The following is a 23,687-nucleotide window of genomic DNA, read 5'->3' as shown; positions in this document are numbered from 1 at the left end:
TTCATATCTGTGCCAATTTTTATCCTCTTTACTCTCTCATATACTGCACTTTTTCCAAGTTCAGTCAATTGCACTAATTTTTTAATGTTTCGGACACCTTTTCTATACAAATATTCCACCACTTCTTTTTTTTTTACTTGCGACATTATTTCTCAAATCTTAAGCCGGTTTACAATAAACTATATTTGACAGATGGTGTTGCCATGCGATTTTGGTCATAGCCTACTATCGGCACAACCTACGTGATGGATTACTGTTGTCTTAGAGTGTTCCAGAAAAAAAAAATATTAAAATTAGGGAAAATATAAAATTCCGGATCTTTCTAGATGGAGTATAGTTTTATTTTGCTGTTGTAATTTTTTTTTGCATGTATGTATATTTTTGCATATCTATCTCAATATCCTCAAGGGGTTCACTCTTAAAAGACAATTCAAAATTTAAAAATCTACATTGACATAAACATTTCAAGTTGAGTGACAAAGTTATTGTTGTTGTCCATATTGTTAAACACTTTGTTAATGCATCAAGAACGAATTAAGGATACATTCGAGTATATTTTTTTATTTAGTTAAAGTATTAAATATGTTAAAATTATCACAAATTGTAAGCTTAAGATCGTCTTTTCAGAAATTAGGTATGCTAATAAATTTTCCAAAATATTTGTCAAAACTGAAACAAAGATAACACAAAAGTGCTATTAATTGAATATTTGTATCAGATAAAATTATAATATGAGTTTTCCAGAATTACTTGGGGCTCTATAATATTACCTATTTTCTCTTCAATATTATAGAAGAAAAAACAGATTATATTATTTCTTAGAATAAATTCTGGAAAACAACAATTAATTTTAACTATCTGTGTTTACTTTATATATAACTTACTTTATTAAATTACTAGAGAATGGAATGCTTATTATCTTACTTATTTAGAATTTTCAGTTCTTTGAAACTTCAAATAATTTTTCTGAAAATATTTAAAAATAAAGGACAAATTCTACAGCTAGGTCACAATCTTCCTCAACTCATTTCTTAACATTACTTTAAATTCGATTTTAAAGCGCAAGCATTTTATATTTCCTAAAAAACCTCATATATTTACTGGATATATATGTTGTCAAAATTCAGGTCATATTAAATAATACAAATAACCTTTTTCTTGAAAATAGCCGGAGTATTTGTTTAATCCCTTTTTTACTCTAATAGACGGGTTAAAATCGTTTCATTACTGAAATTTTAAACTGAAGGTGACATTAATTGTACTTATTTGAAGTTTCTTATTTGTGTACATTAAAACATAAAGAAGTAGGTTAATACCATTTTTTATTTTATTCACTTACTTCAGTTTGTATATTATTTTGATGTGTAAATTATTCATGTATTTCTAATTTGTATTAAAATAACTCCTTCAATTTCGAAAATATTTTCGTTTTACAGTTGGTGTTCCTGCATCGAATAATATTTTCGTTCAGTGATTCTTAACATCAAACAGATATTCTTTATTGTCCCACCTCTGTTATTTTTACGATAAAGTACGTAATATCAATTAGACAAGTTCTAGAAATATCATTTAGCACTACATACCGTGCTGGCAGCTCCTACTTTTGGGTCGGTATTTACATGTGTGGAAAAGTAAATGTGGTGTGCTTTTGCGGAGTTGCCACATTTCTCCGGTACGCCTTTCCCTATCAAGTAAAGTAAAATCACGATCGCAAACCGCTTATTTTTAAAAGACTTGAAAAAATAACTAGATAAAATCATTAGATATGTTTCTGAGCATTTGAAATGGAATTATAAGGGTATCGTTAGGGTGTCATTTTTTTATAACGAGAAAACGTCAGAAATCGCGATAATTTAAAAGCTCAACTTTTTAACACATAACAAAGATTTTTACAGACTGTCTGCCAAGAAAATATAGCAGAAATATTAAGAAAGTTTTTGAAAAGAACTACAATCAATTATTGTTTCTAATAGATTTCGAGATATCGATTTTTGAATTCAGAGTGTTAATAGCGCGACCACTGTCGAACACCAACTCAATTACGCTTATTTTTACCAAAAGTGCATGCGTTTCTAACTTGCACTTAAAAATTTACAAGCCATACGGAAAATTACGATTCGTTAATAAATAAACAAATAAAGTATCACGAGACGTAATTAAATCGTGAACTTTCCTACAATTTTAAGTACTTACGACCGCCCGACCGGACGACCTCGACGAATCTGCTATATCTCCATCCACGTCTCTTAACAATGTGCACAGTTTCTCGGTTTATTTCATACGTTTGGCAACGTTTTTACTCTTCTTTCTTTGTTTAGTACATTATAAACACATTGTACTCTTCTTATATACGCACAGCTCGACCTAAAACTAACCTTTGTCAGCCCTTAGTATAAAAAATATGCCTGTATTGACATAAAATTAATTAATGCATTTTGAAAAATAGCGGAAGTGTAATGTTAATTGATATTTTATTGTTAGCCTGAAAGTCATAAATCTTGGTCTATATGTTTCTGTAATTTTTTTTAACATATTTTAGTTTAATGTATTTTCCAGGTTATTCATTAATATTTCTAATTCAACTGTAATTAATCTTAACTGCCTCTGCTGTTTCAATTCAAGACTGATATTGATACCGTTATTTCCGATTTATTGCAACAAATTATGTTGGAATATAATTTTGTAAATGTTCTTATATGTAGTAACTGGGAAATGCAGCCGTCGGAGATACATATTTATGTAAAATTTTCAGTCAACAATATATTTTTTTATAATTTGTTTGTTTAAATTCGATTTCGAACCCATCCATAAACTGAAATATTTTGTATACAGGATTATCCGAACAGCATATTCTGCAGATAGAAATAAGTAAAATAGTTTGTATAAATGTATGTCCTAAAATGCTTAGTTTCGGAGATACGGGGTGTAGGAGTTTAGTTTTTATTTCGATTTTTTCCAAATAATTTCTGAAGTAACGCCAATATTTGGATGAAAATTGGTGTCTGGGAGTTTTTTGATATGAGAAATTTGGATTTTGATGTGTCAATATGAATCCTATTTGTAGAGGGCGCTACCTACATGTGTTTTAACTGTTTTTTTGACCTGTATAAAACTGCTGAGCGAAAAAATATACATTTCCGTGATTTTTTACGTAAATAAAGGTCTCTTGGTAAAAATCGCCACGAGCAACCGTTGTCAAGATATTTAGAATGGAAATAGTCAATACATGTCATTATTGACAAAAAATAAATACGTTGAGTAGATAGTTATTTGACTGAAATGTTAAATTTGTGAAATTTTTATTTTTTTAAATTTATCATAAATTTTTCTGCGAAATATTATGATAAAACAGTTTCTGTTGAGCTTTTGGCACAAAACCTTTCAAATTTATGATATCAGTCTAATAACTAGTTAGTCAACATAGTCAATGATGATAGGTATTGATAATTTTAATTCCAAATATCTCGAGAACCATTACTCGTAGCGATTTTTACCAAGAGAACTATTTTACGTAAAAAACGTCCTAAATGTATCTTTTTTTTCAGTAGTTTTGTACGGAAGAAAAGTTCTATTCTTCAAACCAGTGTAGGTGACGCCATATGTAGGTGGCGCTCTTTACAAGTAGGAGTCATATTGACATCAAAATCAAATTTCTTATGTCAAAAAACTCACAGACATTTCTTGAGAGAAGCACATAAATTTATACGACCGTTTTTACTATTTTTACTACTTCTTTTTATCTGCAGAATATGCTGCCGAAGTTTCCGGAATATAGTTGGGACCACCCTTTCTATGAAATACCTAGCTATTTCATGAAAAACGTCTAGGCAAGGTACGTTATAACAACATTTAATTTCATACATTCCCTGAAATTGTTATTTATTTTATGGAGTACCTAGGTTTTATACAGAATGCCTTAATTTTATACTTTGGCGGTATCATGGACGCTAAAACAAAATATCTGTTTTACGTAAAAAAACACTGGGATTATAATTATTAACAGAGACAAATTTGTTAGGGCATTTTAATTTTTTCTTACCCATTTATTTATATTTGCTTTTCTTTAGTTTCCGATGACGGGTAACATTAATCATTTTTTGTTCGGAAAATTTGTGTTTAAAGAGCCACTGAATTTATTTTTTAATATCTAAACTCGAAGTACGTCGCCTGTCATCCATTTATCGGTATATAATTAACAGTTACTATAAAGTCCGTCTACCTTTTTCGAACAACTATATCGTCTACATAACAATTCGTTGGTGTCTTTAAAAAAATCAACCATATCAATCTAACACAGCTGTTTTCTCGGAAGATGTCACGAAAATTAAGGCGATAAACTGAGGGCGACAGCGTCCAGAACAGCGAGAACGTCTCTAAAGGGGCGTGACGCACCCTTCCGATCGCGCTCGAACTCTTACGAGGCTGCGCGGCGCCGCTGCGCGCCAGAGGCTGGACGACGGCGCGTCGGCGTGGCGCTATACTAGTGTTTCTGGCGCGTAAGAGGGTACGGGGGGCGGGAGCAGCTCTCAGCAGGTGTCGTCCTTGACGCGGCCGCGCGGCTTGCGCTTGAAGATGTCCTCGAGTGGCGTCGCCAGGGGGCCCTTCTTGACGCGGCCCCATCGGCCACGGGCGAACAAGCCCTCCAGGCGATACTGAAATATAATACTGCTATTAGATATGTTACGGCTAAAATGGGTACTTGGCTAGTTTAAAAATAACCTATTTCACAAACTAACTAAAATGTTATACGTTGTTATTTTGAGAGGATCCGATTATTTTTGTCAAATACCGGGTAACTAGTAACTAGTTACCCGCTGTTTAACTAGTTGAACTAAGGTTAACTAGAACTGTAGATGTCGGTTCATACTGTTAATGGGGCCGCAAATATATTGTGTTATGTTTTCCCATTAATAAACTGAGGTTACGAATTAAAGTTGATATATTTATATAGAGTTTGCTAAAAAATCAAGGAAATAGGGCTAAAAATATAACAATTTAAACTACACCAAACATTTTTCCGTAGCGTTTTTTTTGGCATCTGAGTGTATATTCCTCATGAATTTATGAGACAACCGCGATGTCATACTAGGTATTACTGTAGTAGCACAAGTGAGCCTGTATAAGTAGTTTTTTTTATTACAAATTAGTTGAAATCCGGATAGTAAATAGTTATCTAGTTCAGGAAGTGATAATAAGGAAGGGTAAAATAAGTTTCGATGATTACCAAATTCAACAAGTCTGTTTAAAAGTTATTTAGTTACAAATTAAATTTATGAATTAATATGAAATTTGTTATATTGCCATATCCTACCTACTTAAGATCTACATTAACAAGAACCGAAATAAATTTTGTTAACTACGTGATAAGTATCTAAACTAGCAGTTATCTTTGTAAACTGACATAAAATCCACATTTTAGCCAGATTTTGTAGATAGTTTGCATACTCACCGGTTAGTTTGTAAAGTAACTACTAGTTGTCCGTTATTTAGCAAGAATGTACGGATTCCTTGAAAATAACAGCGCTTATTCCTCGATCCATATTAATCACCTCGCAAGGTTTATGGGAGTCATAAATGGTCCGATTGGTATTTGGTCCGATCTCATTTGAACTAGAGGTCACCCGAGTAGAGAGAGTATCTGTTTCTGTCCTACTCTCCAAAGAGAATGTACTTTATTGTCGATAAAGTAATATTCTTACCTCAGCCTGGATCACTATGGGAACAGTCAGAAAGTCCAGAAACGTTTCCGTTGATACAGTGGTTTTCTTTTGGTAATTTTTCACTAATCGTGGAATTATTGAATCCACAAATAAGAGCAGTTTTTGTACAGTGTTTCTTTTTGTGTAAGATCTAATTTTTATGAAGCTGTGTTATCTCCCATACTATGCTGTAATATACTGTTTAATTAGACTTTCAATAAAAGTTATTTTGAAAAAAAGATTGATGGAAACAGTAGTGGGAGAATTTTCAGGTTAGGGCTGGGGCTTGGAACACCCTCAAAAAGAAAATTCCACTTCTCCAACTCCCAGTTGATAACATACCAAGAATTTACAACTTTGAGAAACACCTCACAGTAGTATTGAGTAAATAAAAAGGGTTGGAAGGAAGAAACGTTTGCTCAGCATGTAAAAGACCATACCATAACGTGGTATACTGAGGCTTTCAAAACCAAAGCAGGGACAGGGATAGGAGTATTTGGCCGAAAACTAAATACTTCGAATCTGATAGTCAAGCAGCACTAAACGCGATCCTTAGTAACCATCAATTCGAAGTTCGCCAAAGAATCCCTAGAGAAGGTCAACAAATTAGACGATGAAAATAAAGTCCTCCTACTCTGGGTGCCTGCTCACCAAGGGAATGAAAAACCAAATGATCTAGCTAGAAAAGGAGCGAACACTCCACTACCTGCGCCAGAACGGTTCTGTTTTCCAAGCGGGAACCATAGCAGAAAGCGGAACTGAAGAACCTGGAAGACTCCATCCGTAACCTGGAATGGGTGTATCATTGCCGATATCTCCTGGTTATAATGTAGTTCTTTTTTCAAAATATTGCATTGTTTTAGCTTAAAAAACTTGAATTATGCGGCTTTTTTTGCGAGAGCTACCGGAGCTGCGTTAATAAAGAGATGGCTATGTACGTCAATCATAGCCACAATAAACTGTAATTTTACCTCGTCACGAGATTTTTTGGAAATATTGCACTTCCATTTATCCGGATTTCTACTAACTTTTGACCTTTCTTTTCGGTCGCATTTCCCTCTATTTAATAATAAATAATTAAAAAAAACGCCCAAATACTACTGGTAGTAAACAAGCTGTGGCAAAAATTTTCTATACTCCGTGTAAACAAGAGACTATCGCAAATACTGTCTTTCGATTGACGTACACATAGCCATCTCTTTATTAACGCAGCGCCGGTAGCTCTCGCAAAAAAGCCGCATAATTCAAGTTTTTTTTAAGCTAAAACAATGCAATATTTTGAAAAAGGAACTACAGTATAACCAGGAGATATCGGCAATGATAATGTTCTTGTCATTTGAACATAGTTCAGAATTTATTTTCCGTAAAAATAGCGCTAAAACTAAAACCAAAGCTGAACGTGCGCTAAAAACGGCGAGCGTTGTACTGACCATTTTTTTATTTATACTCGTTATTACTGCTAGCAAAAACCGATAGACCTAAATTTGGAATATGTTGTAACTAAATGTATAACTAATTAAATGATAGTATTCATATCTGTCAGTTTTAAAATTTATAACAGAGATTTTTATCTCAAAGTTATAATATGCTCGGGCAATGTAAACAAATCGAAAATATAAAAAATAATCCAGTTATTTAGGCTTGTCGGAAGCGCTAAAGACTCATGAGTATTTCTATGCAAAAATCAACACGATACGATAATTATTAACGAAATGACGCCAGGTTTAAAATTATTTATTTTGTTAAATCGGCGCGTCGCTGTCTCGCTTGCCTACTGGGCTGCCCGCTGCTAAGGTCGTTGTGCAATCCGGACGCTGAATTGAATACGTCAATCAATCCTAATTTATGTCATATGCTAATATACCAAATCTCGATTTTATATCTGAACAAAAAAAAGTTATAGGGGCGAGCCATTTTTGAGACGCACCCGGTATAGAGTTAGATTTAGATTAAAATGTGTAAAATATGTCATACATATAGTCATTGAACATATTCTAATTTAGTGATTGTGTAATGTGCTGTGTTCTCTTTATTTGTGTTAGTATAAATACGATATCTGGATATTCTAGGCGTTTCTGGTAGTGCTGCTGTGTTTTGATATCTCTCATATCAATTTCCACCATTAAAACTATATAAACATATTAAAATATATTCCATGATAATAACGAGTATTGTGGAGCACAACATTAAGTGATTGGTGATTGAAAGCACAAACTGGTGATACCTAGCTGCATTAAGTGAATTTATTTGAAAACCGTCAAATTGATTAAGCGTATTTTTAATCTAGATCATGCAAAGCTGCAACTCACCAGCAACACCTAGAGCAGGCGACCATCATACTTGAGGAGATCTTGAAGAAAAGAAATATGTAGTCTATGAATTTTTGTGGAAATTACGATTTCTTTACATAGTGTGCCAGATAACGCTAACATTGAAATAATATCAAATTTATAATTTGCGTAATAATTTTAATATGAAGTTAGAGCAATAATTTCATTTTATAAATTAAGGTAAGCCGTTGATAATTACATTTATATGTTTTGTTTGGTTTGGTTTTTTCTTTGCGAGTAGTGTAAAGTTTAACAGAATGTATATTCTATTATGTTGTGTTAGCTCACAATCTGTCCAGAATTGGTCTAGATCTTGAGGTGAATGCAGTGTGCTTTCACCAACTAATAGAATCATAACAATTCTCTCTGATGTAGGATAAGTTTGCATTTTCATCAAATTTCTGAAAAATGTTTTTGTTTTAACTGACACAAAATGATAACTAGTTTTTAAAGTTGGACTAATTAAACAGCTATGTTGAAGTAACGTCAGACATGACAGTCACCTAGATTTGATCAAATAATGATCTACTCAGATCAAATCATGTAAATGAAAATATCTCGGATAATCTTTGTTTAAGGGGTAGGCAATCTAAATAGTATTTTGAAGAGACATGAATTCTCCATTGAATATCGGAATAATATACTGGGTGTTAGGTAGCTTTTATTGTAATTTAAAAATTGTTCTTTATTTCTAGAAAATGTTAAATATGTCAAAAACCTTACATTTTAGTCATATACGTCTCTTATAAAACTAACTTTTATTTTTCTCCCAGAATCCGAAAATCAGTTCATATATAGGGTGTTCCATTACAAAAAACACAACTTTGATATGTAACTTTTTTTGGGGACACCCAGTAGAACTCTCTATATTTTTAAAAAGTGCGCTGAATTAACCTACATAATTTATTTTTTTAACAACAGTTTCTTAATATTTATCACAAAATACTTTAAATTAGAATCGCCCTGTTGTATAAAATAATAAGTTTATTTTTTTTTATTTTTACTTGCTGTCTATTTGCGCTTTAATTGCTAATAATTCTAGCAATTTCAAACAGTCGTCACTAAACTACAAAATGGCGAGCAAACGCCAAAACTTCAAAAGTGACTTCCATGCTTAATTTAATCATTACTATTCAAAAAATAAATATCAGTCATAAAAAAGCCCCCCGCCTTCATTTTACTTCTGTAAACTGTGTTCTTATCTGACACACTCTGTAACGTTTTTAAGATTATTTTATACCGGGTGTTTTTCAGAAGAAGCTCAGCCCAATAACTTTTTTTTATTTTTTCAGATAAAAAAGTGAGATTTGGTTTGTTAGTATAGGACATAAATCAGGATTCATTGACGTTTTCGTTTATTTTCGGTCACTTCCTGTTTCACCGGAAATGACTACAACTTTTGATTTTTAAATGGTACTCTCGGTATTTGTTTTACTTTATTTGATAGAGAATTATATTTTGAATAAGGTGACATAACACATGTGGAGTCATGACAGTCTAGATTGAAATTTAAAATACGATTTTTTAATTGAAAATGTCAAACGTTGACATATGCCATGCTATTCAGAATATCATTTTCTATCAAATAAAGTCAAAAAATACCGATGCATTTAAAAATCAAATGTAGATATTTCCGATGAACCATAAAATAAAAAATTATAGGTGTGAGCCACTATACCAAATCTCGTTTTTTTATTTGAAAAAATTCAAAAATTTATAGGGGAGAGCCACTCTTGAAAAACATCCGGTATATTTAAAAGTTGTATTTTGTTTATTTATTAAAGTAGCACGTTCAAAAAAAACTATTTAGCCATTTCAGGGTTATCACAATTTTTTAATATATCTATTTTTACTTATCATATTAATTTTAGAAAGTGATGTGTAAGTTAGTGAAACATTTTATTTTTGTGTTCAGTGAATAATATTTATATCTATCAATTAAGAAAAAATATAATATACACGTTATTGTAAAATGAACTACCTAAGAATATAGGAATTAAAACCATACCTTTAGTCATATGTTATCGTGACTGCGATGATATTCCCGCATTTCGTAATTGTTGTTGCCATTAGGGTTCTTAGGCTGCGTGGGTGGTGATGAAAGCAGGGCGGCGCTTTCGGGCCGTACCAGTAGGGATTCTCGCTCGCTTTCTGCACCCTCTGCCCTCAAAGTTCCTGGTACGGCCCCGTTGGCATTGGGCAGCTCTAATTCGGCTCTACAAAGCATAACAATTATATAACTGTAAAATGTTGGGGGGGGGGGTCGTTAGTTAATTATCTGCCGCCAAGACGAGCAGAGCACTACCATCGTTTTCTCGACGCAACTAAACACTTTTTTACGGGGGGTCGGAACTTCGTTGTGAATAAAGCAATAATATTAATTTTTACTAATCAAGAGGACTTACTAATCATGTGTTGCATCGCCTTCCTGTACATAGGAAATCCCATGTAAATTTTAGAAATGATGAATAAGTTTTCCTCATTTTAGAAGAACTCCTTGTAATGAAGAAAGTTCATTTAGAATGGTTTATACGAATTTGTTCTTGACTTGCGAAAATTTAAAATAATGCGGTCCTGATCAAACAAACATAATAATCATAAGTTATATCACAATATGACAAATTTATTATCATTTTTTTCCACAGAGATCTGTATAAACTATTATCAGATATATTCTGTATAAAAAGTTTCAAAAAGTACACTGTAAACATAGGAGAATATTTAAAAAATCAAATATATTGCTTGCTGCTTCAAAAGAAAATGTATTTATTAAATACTAAACAATTCACAAAATCAAATACTTGTTAATAATTAAAAAATGGACAAAATTTGCCCTACATTCTTCACCGCCGCGCCGTCCAATAATTCTTGGTGTTCTGAATCTTTAAATGACTTAAAATTAGGCTTCTTCAAAGTTTTTCAATTATTTCTCCAAGTAGGTATTTTGTTCCTTACTTGGTTTTCATATTCCACTTGTAACAGGATATTTAATTCATTTTTATTTATTATTTCTCCATGATCCTCATCACTATTCTTCTCTTACATTTATAGTCTTCAATAACTGGTCTGGCATATTTGGAAATTGTTTAGAAAATAAATTCTGTAAGCCTGTAGACTTTTTCCTCCATAATACCACCAACCTATTTTCTTTTCTTTAGGTGTGTTATTCATATTTACAAATCATATTTAAAGTCAATATGAAATTAAAAAAATTGATTTCTTTTGAAATTATTTTTTCCAACATTAAAGTCAGTTAATATTAAAAGATTGAATTTGAAGGTGGCATTTTTTTTATATTATTAATAAGGCTGCGACATCCAAAGTCATTTCGCCTTTTATAGAAACATTATAGTCTAAGAGCCAGTGAAAGGTTACCTGTATGTATTTCACCAGACCTAGGGTTTTGTACAGTGAAGTCCCTATACTTACTGTACATGACATGAGGACTCACTAAGCCCAACGTGGCAGACGCTGGGGGCGCCTAGGTAATAAAGGTATCGATTTTTGGTAAATTTTAAATGTATTTCTCCGTTTTGAAATTTGAAAATATATTATTATTATCGAAAAACAACAATGGTAGACCATTATCGCGCGTTTAACATTGCTGCAGACAGTTTTGAAAGTGGTGAAAAAAATTTGAGAGTAATTGACCATATCTGCCATTGATATATTTAATTTATTAGGTTCTTATAAACTTATTTTAATCACGGCAGATATCTTTATTGAGTGCACACTTCAGCAGACAACAAAATCTGAACTGCTATCCGATCAGATGTATGTTTATGACGTTCGCTGTTTCCCATCAATATGATTTACTCTATCACTGTATTTATAGAAATTAATATTTAATTTTGTCAACATTATACTAAACCATATAAGGCTGATGATAAAAAAGTAAATATATTTTGAAAGAACTTCAAATATCTAGGCAAACTATCAGCAAATAATCATTCAAATATTTATTTGATTTTCTTCTTTTTATACAGGGTTGTTCACCACATACGACACGGAGTATTGTAGCTAAACGATTATATTTTTACAAATTTCAAGTTTTAGGTTCGATGAAGGACTATTAGAGGTACAATTTAAAAATAATTTACAAGATACAGAGTGTCCCAAATAAGTAAAAAATATCAAAGTTGTATTTTTTTAAATGGAACAGCCTGTATATTATTACATTTTTAGTTTCTACGATTAAAATAAAGGTAAATTTGATTAAGGTTTATTACACTTAAACCTTACTGTTTTTGAAATATTTTCAATTTTGTGAAATTGCAGTAAAAATTTTAAGGCTTCATTTCTCCAAGGGTATCAAAGTTTTTAATACTAAATATTTACTGAAGTTTATTTATTGATCAGTTATTGTGTTGCAATAATAAAAATAATACTACCTTATACAGAGTGTCTAAAAATTTATTTTAAATAATTTATAGCTTTAAACGCCAATAACTTGTTTAATTTAAATGGAACGCTCTGTATATTTTAGGAGAATCAGATGCACAATTTAATTGTCTATCAAATTGTATTATACCATTTTTACCTATCCCTTCAAGTTTTCGTAGAAAATGCATTTTCTTATAATTTAGACCTCATTCATCAATATACCCATGGAATATTGACATCATATATTGACATTCTAGTAATATTATCGTTTTGCTAAAAACAATAATGTTGTATGCAAAAAGAAAACTATTTAAATCTTTATAAAAGAGTATACCATTAATTAAATATAGCACCATTATTTCTGCCCATATACTAATTAATTACATACTTAATTGTATTCGTTAATAAATTATTCTAAATAAATGTGGATTTGAGTCAGAAATCAATATAATAATAAGTTATCAAAATTAAAGTCTCTGTTATAAATAAGCATTTATTAAAAAATGAAATATCATTTTTAAGGTGTTACTTTTTATCACACTGTCTAATACCCATACAAAATTCAGTTTTTTTTAGTATTTGGAACAATTATTATTAATCAATGCAGTCAGTTAATGTAGTTTGAATACTGGAATCATATTAATTGGTCCTTTTTAACAAATATTTAAACAGTTTTTTTTTATTTTTTAATGAAATAAACGAATTATATCCACAATATTAGTATCTGTAATCATTAAAAATTTGGTACATCTTTAAAAATAATCTAAAATGTCAATATTCCATGGGTATATTAATAAATAAATTCTAAATTACAAGAAAATGCATTTTCTACGGAAACTTAAAGAGATAGGTAAAAAATGGTATAATATAATTGGATAGACAATTAATTGATAGACACTCTGTATGAGGTAGTATTATTTTTATTATTGCAACACAATAACTGATCAATAAATAAACTTCAGTAAATATTTAGTATTAAAAATTTTGGTACCCTTGGAGGAATGAAGCCTTAAAATTTTTACTGCAATTTCACAAAATTGAAAATATTTCAAAAACGGTAAGGTTTAAGTATAATAAACCTTAATCAAATTTACCTTTATTTTAATCGTAGAAACTAAAAATGCAATAATATACAGGGTGTTCCATTTAAAGAAATACAACTTTGATATTTTTTACTTATTTGGGACACTCTGTATCTTGTAAAATTATTTTTAAATTGTACCTCTAATAGTCCTTCATCGAACCCAAGACTTAAAATTTGTAAAAATCTCATCGTTTAGCTACAATACTCCGTGTCGTATGTGGTGAACAACCCTGTATATTTAAGAAAAATTAAAAAAAAAAATAATTAAAAACGTGAATCATGCACGTCATTATAAAATAAATTTCTTTTTTATCAATTTGAATTTGTATTCATCGTCTTCGGAATCATGTTTTTCATGGTGTGACTCGTCTTCATCGTCCATTAAATCGGAATCTGTAAAACAGTCGATAAAGAATTTGTTACTATGAATTTACCAGGGACTTGGGTAATTAAGTTACTCACAAGGGTTTTGGAAGTTGATCCCCTTTGAACCATTTGAACACAAATTTTTCTCAAAATATTTTTATTTTTAAAAACAGTCGGCTGATGCAATGCCGGGTGTGGGATTCGAACCCACTACCTTGAGATTGGTAGACGAGAGCCTGTACCTCTACGCCACCGGGCACCTGATTTAGGGCTTTTAAAAAGTTTAAACTATTAGCAATTGACTGTTTATCTTTTATTCCAGTATTTTTATTTTTATATCTCTCATAACTCAAGAACGAATTGGTATAAATCATTCACACAAAGTGAACAATTTGCTTCATTTTAAATAGTTATTTAAAAAGTTTGGAATAAATTTTTCTGTAAAATAAAAGAGGGAAAACTTATTCATCATTTTTAACATTTACATTGGATTTCCTATGTCCAGGTCGGCGATGCAACACACTCTATATAACGGCCTATATTGCCCACATACCTAGTAATTATATCTCATATTTTATGAATTATCGCTTATCTAATTTGTTTAAATTCGACTATGATTCACTGACCGATCATCAAAATTCTAAGTTACTTCTAGATGTTTCACAAATTTAAAATTTTGAATTTTAGGTAGTTTTAAGCTTCAATTCAGAACCTCCCATTTAGTGGAATAAAATAGTGGTTTCAATTACACTTTATACTTTTTAGTTTACGATCATTCACAATGTCTAAAAAACACAATTAAAATTAATAAAATATCCTAGCAACAGCTTGCGGTAGTCTGTTGTGTCTATAGACAAAGCATAATATTTATCTTATAAAACAATAAACTTTTGATTTCTAAACAATATTTTTCTTGACAGGTGATAGTCATAGGCCAAAATGACATTCCTCACAAATTTTGAAGTATAATTAGTGGAAAAGTCAAAAGTTTGTTAACTTTTTCCACTAATTGAAAATTACTACCACTAATTATGATGTTCTGAATGATTACATTAAAATTTGGTGAACAAACTTCTACGGCTAATTGAAACTACTAATTTTATCCACTGATTTCGAGGTTCCGAATGAAGCTTTAATCTTATAATGGAAAGAAAAATTTACAAATCTCGAAATATCCTTATGCATTTTGGATTGCCACGGTTCAAAGTTGTTTCTAGTTCGGCAACAGTACTTCGGGCATCTGGAGATGCTATCATTAAAAACTTGGGAATTTCTATAAGTGCAAACTTGAAGTATGTATTAGGATGTATTTCGGGAAAATAGTTAAACTTCTACAGGGTGGCTCAAAAATTTTGTTTGTTAGAATGGGAATTAAAAAATGAACATTTTATAATTCTCCATCCTGTATATTATTGCATTTTTGGCTTCCTTTCTGATCACTTTAGATAATCCTGAGATATTATTAAATATGTTTTGATAGTTTTAGAAATATTAAATAAATAAAAAAGATTTCAGCCTTTTTAAAAAAATAAAAATACAAGAAATGTCCTGAAATCAAAATTGTACTAGGTATTTACTATATTTGGTCTGACTTTCTTATAAATACCCTAATTTTAATCCATTCAGGGTGTTTTGTAATTCTATACCAAACTTTCTAAAATATAAAATAGTTTTTTTTTCTTCGGAACCAATAAAAATTTAAAAATGATTTAAATACAAAAAATGTTATTTTTTTATCCTTCATCTTACAAAGAAATGATATAGAGTGTTACATTTAAAAAAAATCATCCCGATCCATTCACACTTCTTTGAGCCACCCTGTAGAAATGTTAAAATATTTTCCTGGAATCCATCCTAATACATACTTTAGGTTTCCACTTATACAAAATTCCTAAGTTTTTTATTATAGGACTTCCAGATGCCCGACGCACTGTTGCCAGATCCGTGTAAAGTAGTAGGAACGACTTTGAAACGTGGCAACCCCTACTTGCGGCCACATTTTGATTGGAATCCTGTTACAAGTGTATGCCCCTATTCATAAATATATGTAAAAAATAGATTTCCTTGCCAGCATGTTGACGCGAAATTAGACCTATTAGTTAGTCTACTTAGACTTTGTTAGAAAAATTAGACTTTGGTTAACTACATGAGGAACGTACTAATCTTGCAGCCGGATCTTAGACTAATGTTGTGCTATATTAATAGAAATAAATACATTAATTAATTTGCAGCTGTATCAAAAAATAAGACTTACCTTAATATTCTTATCTTCTGTATCATTTCTCTTATTTCATACCGTAAAATGCCTAGGAAGCACAATTTAAGGAAGGCCAATACACAATAACCTAGGATGGCCAATAATGAGGCAGTTGACCTCAAATAGGCCAGAAGACGTTCGTCACAGCCTGCTGTGTGTGCCTAAAACAAGAAGTTGTTAGAATTGAGTAATTTAAATTAAAAAATAACGACGAATTGACTTTTTTGGTTTGTTACTACTAGGTATTATAATAGTTTTGATTGATATCGTTAATTACTATTTGTGGCATGTTTATTTTAATCTGTTTAAAGAGTATGAGTTAGGTATAAGTGATTTATATGTCATTTCTTTAGAAAGGGGGGCTACAACCGTTTCTAACCAATCGAAGTTTTTAAATTCAACCAATAAAATTAATATCGTATCATCGTATCGTCGGACAAGGGACGCATGAAAATCAAGCTTTAGAGTTCATTTGAAAATTAATTTAAAAGTTTTATAGAATCACTGTACAGTTCTGGATCATTATTTTTGTGCTATCTTTTGTGTCTAAAACTTGTTATTAATGGGTTAGAAGAAATCAGCAATGCATGGACGACATCGTCTTTGGTTGAAATGCGAGACTACTTGAGTGAGAGCGACTGTCTAAATCTTTTAAAATCATTATTTCTGGATTCTGATGTTTCCTCACTTAACTGATCTATTGGAAAGCTGATGTATTTGATTATTTAACCTCCGTGAATTAAAACTTTATGTAGTGATGATGGCATATATAACCAGTGATTATTTTTCAACATTTATTTCATTAATCTGACATCGAATATGTAAACTTGTAAAATAACTGCAAAACGTCTAAGTAGTTCTTTATTAAATCCTGTTATTTCCAACACCGACCGTTTCAAAATATTTAAAAAATCTCGCTGAATTGCCATCATTTGATGTGCCACGAAGTGATTGAAGTACCTGTTACAATCTGCTATAACTTTTCATCAATCATTTTCAAAACAAATTTTGCTTTACGTATATTATTTTACTAGAAAGTTAAATTTTAGTATCTACCAATTCAGATACCTCATTACTTATTGATTTAACGAAATCAGTAACATACGATTTTGTTTCTTTTGCAAAATGGAATGGAATTGGTCCGCAGTAATTTGTGGACGATGGTCGTTGATCATTGTATAATCTGGTTCATTATTTTTGTTTTGCCATTTGTGCCTCAAACTTGTTATTAATGGGTCAGAAGAATGAGCAATGCATGTATAATATCTTCGTTGGTTGAAATGTAAGAACATTGAGTGAGCGTGACTGCCTAAATCTTTTAAAATCCTTGTTTCTGTATTCATATGCTTCCACGCTTAATGGACCTATTGGAGGGCTGACGCATTTGATTATTTGACCTCCGCGAATTAAAACTTTATGTAGTGAAGATGGCATATTATTACCAGTGATTATTTTTCAACATTTATTTCATTAATCTCACATAAGTATAACTTGTAATTAAACCCTGTTATTAATCCAACACCTTCTCAAAATATTTAAAAAGTTTTCTCGAGGTATTGCCATCATTTGATGTGCCACTACCTGGTTTTGGTACATCAACAATTATACCAAATTTTTCTTTTAATTGAATTTGAATTTTTGATTTTGTTAATTTGCGAACTTCTTTTCCAATCGATAATTTGGCCGTCCATTTCTTAAATTCCAAACAGTAAGAAACATGAAGCACACATTCTATAAATCGCATTAATGCATGAAAACCCCTATTTATTTACTTCTTCTTTTTGCTTTCTTCTTTTCTATTTACTTTTTACATTTTATTATGCTTCTTGATTTACTTGTCGCTGCTTCAGTTATTTTCATATTGTTCATTTCAGAAGGTTTCGGCCCATATGTTACAGCATGCTGAAGATGTTATTTCATACCTGTTAAAATCTGGCATACCTTTCCATCATTTATTGTTAAAAACAAATTATGCTTTACCTATATTATTTTATCAGAAAATAAAATTTTAGTATCTACCAATTCAGATATTTTATCATTTATTGATTTAACGAAATCAGTAACATGCGATTTTGTTTCTATTGCAACATGGAACGAAATAGGTTTGCAGTAATTTGTAGATGATGGTCGTGCAATATTTGTGGAATTGAAAATGTGAGTTAGTTTAATTGGAACAAAGGATGCCATAAAAACAGACTCGTTAGTTAAAAATGCTTTGTCCAGATGAACCATCACGTACCCATTTTGATTTCAGTATTAATTTTGATGTCTCTAATGCTGTCAGTATATTGTCTTTTATGTTGGGAACATAAGTCGATTAAGCAGTTTATTCCAACAGAAATTGTAGTACTGTAGCTACTCCCCTCTCAGATACAACAGTTATTTCTTTATTCGGATAATATTCCTTTTTTTGTATCTTTTTTGTTTCCAACGCTAACTCATGCTAAATAGCAGATATTAGCAGTTAATGTGACATGATTCTAAACGAAAAACATTATGAGGTTTAATTTAATCTAAAAACAATCACTTCCAGCTTGGATAACCTTGGTTTAGATCGGCAAGCAGCGGCCAATAAGTTCCTGAGGGCAGCGAAAAATGGGACGAAAGTGGTTGAAATCGGTATCTAGTTTAATGCGGTTATAGTGGTGTAATAAATTAGTCAAGTGTTTTTATCGTGTGTTTGAATTAAGGACCCTCGGAATCCGTAATAATATTTTATACAAATATTTACAACGTTGTATTTTTACCTCAGTGTTCATTAGTTTGTATTTCCAAAGGCGAATATATATTAGATAGGCATATATAGAAGAAATTGTAAAAAAAAATATTAAAGTTAGTTTTGATTTTTTTACTTCGGTAGCGGTAGAATCGCTTGAAATTTTGAAGTTTTCTCAAATCATAAAATCTTTGGCTATTCCCCGTCCAAGTAAATGTCATTAGGAAATTTTCGTTTCTAGATTCTTTATCTGTAGCTTTTTAGATAAAATACTTATTTTTAAGTGTTCTGCTTGAGTGGCGTTACCCGTAGTTCGGAATCCGTTTCAAAGACTAACACACATTTTACTTAACTGAGATTGATATAAAGCTATAAATAATAGCCCCTCATATACCAGCGGATAAGTTGATTTGGTCGGCGGACTTTGTAACGGATGTAACAAAACTCTCATACTTTGGAACAAAATTTGACGTTTTGTAGCAGTTTTTATACAGGGTGTCCCAATATTCCGTGGGCATCCAACTATCATGTATTTTTGGAATGAAAATAAGTTCATTGGATTTAATTTACCTCTATACAAAAGTTCCAAGTCTGTTAGTGGGCATTAAACTTTAAAAAAATAAACACATTTTTTAGACCAGTCGACAAGTGGTTTTAGGTGGAAATAATTAGGGGCAAGCTGCAATAACACTTATTCTCTTTGTTTTGCTTTGTTGAATACTCTACTAAATTTGCACGGTCTATCGATCCCGGATTTGGCCGCCATATGGGAAAATGCTGTCAAATTATGACATTTTTATGTTTTTTTTTTAAATAACTCGGTCTGGGTGCACTGTACAGAAAATTTGCAAGAGACCAAAAATAAAGCTATTTAAATTCTCTATTCACCAATTTCGTATATGAACAGGTTAACGAGATACAGGCGCTTAAATACAAAGCATATATTTTCTAGTGGTTCATTTAATATGAGAAACTGATCCTATGTAAATTTGAATAATTTGCCAGTACAAATTTGTGTACAAACCCACTAAATGCATGTAAAAACAAAATGTTTTCTTTCATAGCCGTGTCCAATATTGATGCAGAGGATGACTAGAGGGTATTTCCAGCTTTTCCCTTTCCTTGTTTTAAAAAGTAGATGTTATTCTGACTCGCATAGTGTAGTAAGTATAACCAGTAAATCAATGTTCTCGATTGGAAGAATTAATGACCAACGAAAATATAAAACAAGAACCAGATGAACCGCTTGATGAAGAATATATTGATGAGTCAATTGATTAATCTTCTACGTCAAAAAAAGCAGACGGTGAAAATACATACTTATAAAGCATATATCATGTCATATGAATATAAAAATAGATCATTTGCAACGGCAAGAAAGTGGATTAGGCCTGTGATTAGGCCTATAGGGGAAACCACTTAGGGGCGCCGAATGCTCTACCGCCAGGTGGTGTGGAAACGAGCACAAAAAAACAAATTTGTACTGGCAAATTATTCAAATTTACATAGAATCAGTTTTTCATGTTAAATGAACCACTAGAAAATATATGCTTTGTATTTAAGCGCCTGTATCTCGTTAACGAAATCGGTGAATAGGATCTTTTTTGTAGAGAATTTTAATAGCTTTCTTTTTGGTGTCTTGCAAATTTTCTGTACAGAGCACCCAGACCGAGTTATTAAAAAAAAAACATAAAAATGTCATAATTTGGCAGGATTTTCCAATAAGGCGGCCAAATCCGGGATCGATAGACCGTGCAAATTTAGTAGAGTATTCAACAAAGCAAAACAAAGAGAATCAGTGTTATTGCAGCTTGCCCCTAATTATTTCCACCTAGGCCTATTTAAAATGACGTACCGACTGGCCTATTTAGGATATTTTAAAATCGATATTCCGATTTGTATGAGTTTTGGGGTATCTATGTTTTGCTAAGCGCTTTAATATTTGACGCTTATTTTTAGTAGTGGGAACTATCGAATGAATACTATCGAAACATTCGATAGTTGCAATTCATTCGAATAATTCAATAGCTAGTAAAAAACATTCGTTGAAAACTATTCGAATAAAAATTATCGAATAGATGTATTACATTACTTAAATATGTTATTAAGTTCAACTAATTCGTATTATTAAAACATCTATACAAATATGTATTTTTAAAATTAATTCTAAGTTCATCTCATCTCTGTTAAAAATTGCTACTTCTCAAAACTTCCCATTAAAAAATAGACCATATATACCATATAAAATAAAATAATTGAAAGATCGGGCTACGGAAAATCACACAAATTTTCGGAAAAATTTTGACACCTGCACACGCACACAATCGTCAATTAAAAAAAAACTACTATTTTAGTATTTTAAATATTTTAATAAACGCAAAAATAGCACAGTATTTATAAGGTGAAGTTATAAAAATTTGGAAGAACTAATAATGCACTGACGCACACAAAAATCAAACGAATACTATTTCATTTATCAAAAGCATTCGATAGTCTTGGCTCAACGATAACCATTTAGTCGCACGGCGAGGTTGTCACATATGCTTTAGTATACAAATGAATGAATGATTTTATTCGAATAAAACCATTCGATAGTTGAAATCATTCATTCAGTAACCATTCGATAGTCTAATTCATTCGATAGTTCCCATCGCTACTTATTTTATTAATAAGTGAGCAAGGAATATCTGACTTACATGAAACGCAAATAGACGAAATTGTATTAATTTGTTCGTGAATCGTCTTAATTTGGTTTATTCCAAAACTAGTAAATCTTTCGTGTAATGTATCTCTTCTTGTGTCATCTTGCTGCAGATTTGTATAGAGGTAAATTGGTCCAATGGACTTTTTTGATTCCAAAAATACGCAGTAGTTCTATGTCCACAGAATATTAGGACACTCTGTATAGATATGTATTTATCCGAATAAAAAATGCCGTATTTTTACTTAGAAAGAAAGATGTAGCATTTTCATTTTCCAAATGCTACTTTGTTTTATTATAGACGGATTTTTATTATTATATCGATATTTTCTTTAAATTTCTACAACGCTTAAATTTCGGAACGCTCTCTATCGAAAATATTGGATCGTACCCTGGTGTATCCGTCTTGTCGATACACCAGAAACGTCAAAATCGTCACCTCGGATTTGGCCGTTGCCGAGGTCACCGTGCCATTTTTTGAGAATTAAATTTATTTGGCTGGTATTTTTCACAATATGGGAAAAATATTGTGATTTTGTTATCCTATAGCTGGTTGAATGTCCCATATAGATTTTGATTGCTTAGATTTTAAAGGATCTATAGTTTTGTTAAGATTCTCTTTGACATTCCTTTCGTTAGAAAAAATCTTCACATGTCTTTCTTTTAGATTCCAGTTTTTTTGATGAGAAGTGTCCAGCCCTTATTTGAGAAGAAATGTTAAATTATTGATTGTGTGCCTTCACAATGAGGTAAATTAATACCGTCGTAAATGTTTCAAGTTTTTTTAAATGTAAGGTTAACTTATACCGTACATTTCTTTTTAGGTTTTTCTCAACATTTTTCTTTGGATTTTTCTTCAAGTATTTCTAGACGTTTTTCTACAGTGTTTTTCGCCAAATTTTCCTACAAGTTTTTCTTCGAGTTTTTCAATCACCGAGTTAATCAGTAGCAGCCTGTTCGGTTAGATTTCAGCTCTGCACCCCTCTGGGGAGAAGTTGGATGCAGTGATGTTTTTTTATCATTAAGAAGATCCTTTTTTAGTATAATTTGTTATACAAGGCCAGTATATTTTTTTATAGTAAACTAAAATTTTATTAATTTGATTTTAAATAATCATTAGTATGTTAAGAAATTAACTATTCTTAACATTTTACATTTAACTGGTTAAGTACTTGCCTTCAGCATTACTTTAACCCTTAATTTATAAAAAGTAGGTATGGGGCCACCTTAGCCCAAGGTCAACCCCCATTTTCTCCCTAAATTTAGGGAAATTTTCCCGTCCATAGCGGCCCACCCTATGTAAATCTTATAACATGGGTTATATGTAATTTCCCTAAATCTTCTGATTTTTAGATTTGGCAACGTCGCATTTCATTATACATCCGGCTTTATATCATTACGATCTTTGACCTGTAAGGGCAATCTTGGGTACAGATTTTAAATTTTTCCCTTGACTATATATTATAAACAAAAAGGTTCATGAATCTTCGAAATAAGTCAAATAAAACTTAAATATTTATTATTCAGATATAACCAAGACCGTCTCTAAAAATATTTTTTTATATTATAATTGTTTGAATATTTGAAAAGACATAATTTGATTTTAAGCAAGTTTTAAGATAGAGTTTCTTAAACATATTTCTTGTATATTAATGTACATGACAGCTGTGCCGAATAGGTACCGAATATTTCTAACAAGTAATAAATCTTATTTTTTTGGGTATTTGAATTGTTTCATTGGTTGATCCAGTTTCTCAAAATATTTAATAGCTATACTAATTTTAGTTTCTATTCAATTAATACACTTGTACAAATTTTCTTATTTCAGTTTGTACTATCCTTTGTAAGTATCAGCATCTTTTTGAAATAAGTGGCGCCCTTTGGTATGCAGTGTAAGGTATAGGTGGGTATCATATTTTTAGCCAGGTGCAGAAGCAAAAGCTTGTTCCCACCGCCTCCGATATAAGAGTAGCCGTTCGCAATATTTTGACTTACATTTTCAATAAAAGGAAAGTTTTTGTCACAAAGAGAGATACACGTCCGCTCGTCACAGGCTTGGTCCGCCATACAAATAAAAAAGTTTTATGCGCAGATTTGGCTCATGCCATATTAAGTCGGTCAACTTTTCCGTTGGTGTATGGGGGGCTAATA

At 31.3% G+C, this 23,687-nt stretch overlaps 2 protein-coding genes across 2 annotated transcripts in view; one reads left to right on the top strand and one right to left on the bottom strand.

Annotated features, from left to right (window-relative positions):
* The window catches only part of LOC115887075 (pseudouridine-5'-phosphate glycosidase-like), a 229,706-nt gene that overhangs the window by 117,109 nt on the left and 88,910 nt on the right, over positions 1–23,687 (top strand). The gene's annotated exons all lie outside the window — the stretch shown is intronic.
* LOC115887077 (CD63 antigen-like) overlaps positions 4,049–23,687 on the bottom strand; it is a 34,343-nt gene continuing 14,704 nt past the window's right edge. Inside the window, exons 4-6 of the mRNA XM_030906398.1 lie at positions 16,117–16,280; positions 10,038–10,245; positions 4,049–4,652 (exon numbers count right to left, since the gene is read on the bottom strand). Of these exons, the coding sequence (XP_030762258.1) occupies positions 10,044–10,245; positions 16,117–16,280 (366 nt within the window). The 3' untranslated portion in view covers positions 4,049–4,652; positions 10,038–10,043. The remainder of the gene's footprint in view (positions 4,653–10,037; positions 10,246–16,116; positions 16,281–23,687) is intronic.

Source organism: Sitophilus oryzae, unplaced genomic scaffold, assembly GCF_002938485.1.
Source record: "Sitophilus oryzae breed Bouriz unplaced genomic scaffold, Soryzae_2.0 scaffold_551_pilon_pilon, whole genome shotgun sequence".
Taxonomy (NCBI): Eukaryota; Metazoa; Arthropoda; class Insecta; order Coleoptera; family Curculionidae; genus Sitophilus; species Sitophilus oryzae.
The sequence above is the reverse complement of the archived record's forward strand: the minus strand, read 5'-3'. Positions and strand labels throughout refer to the sequence as shown.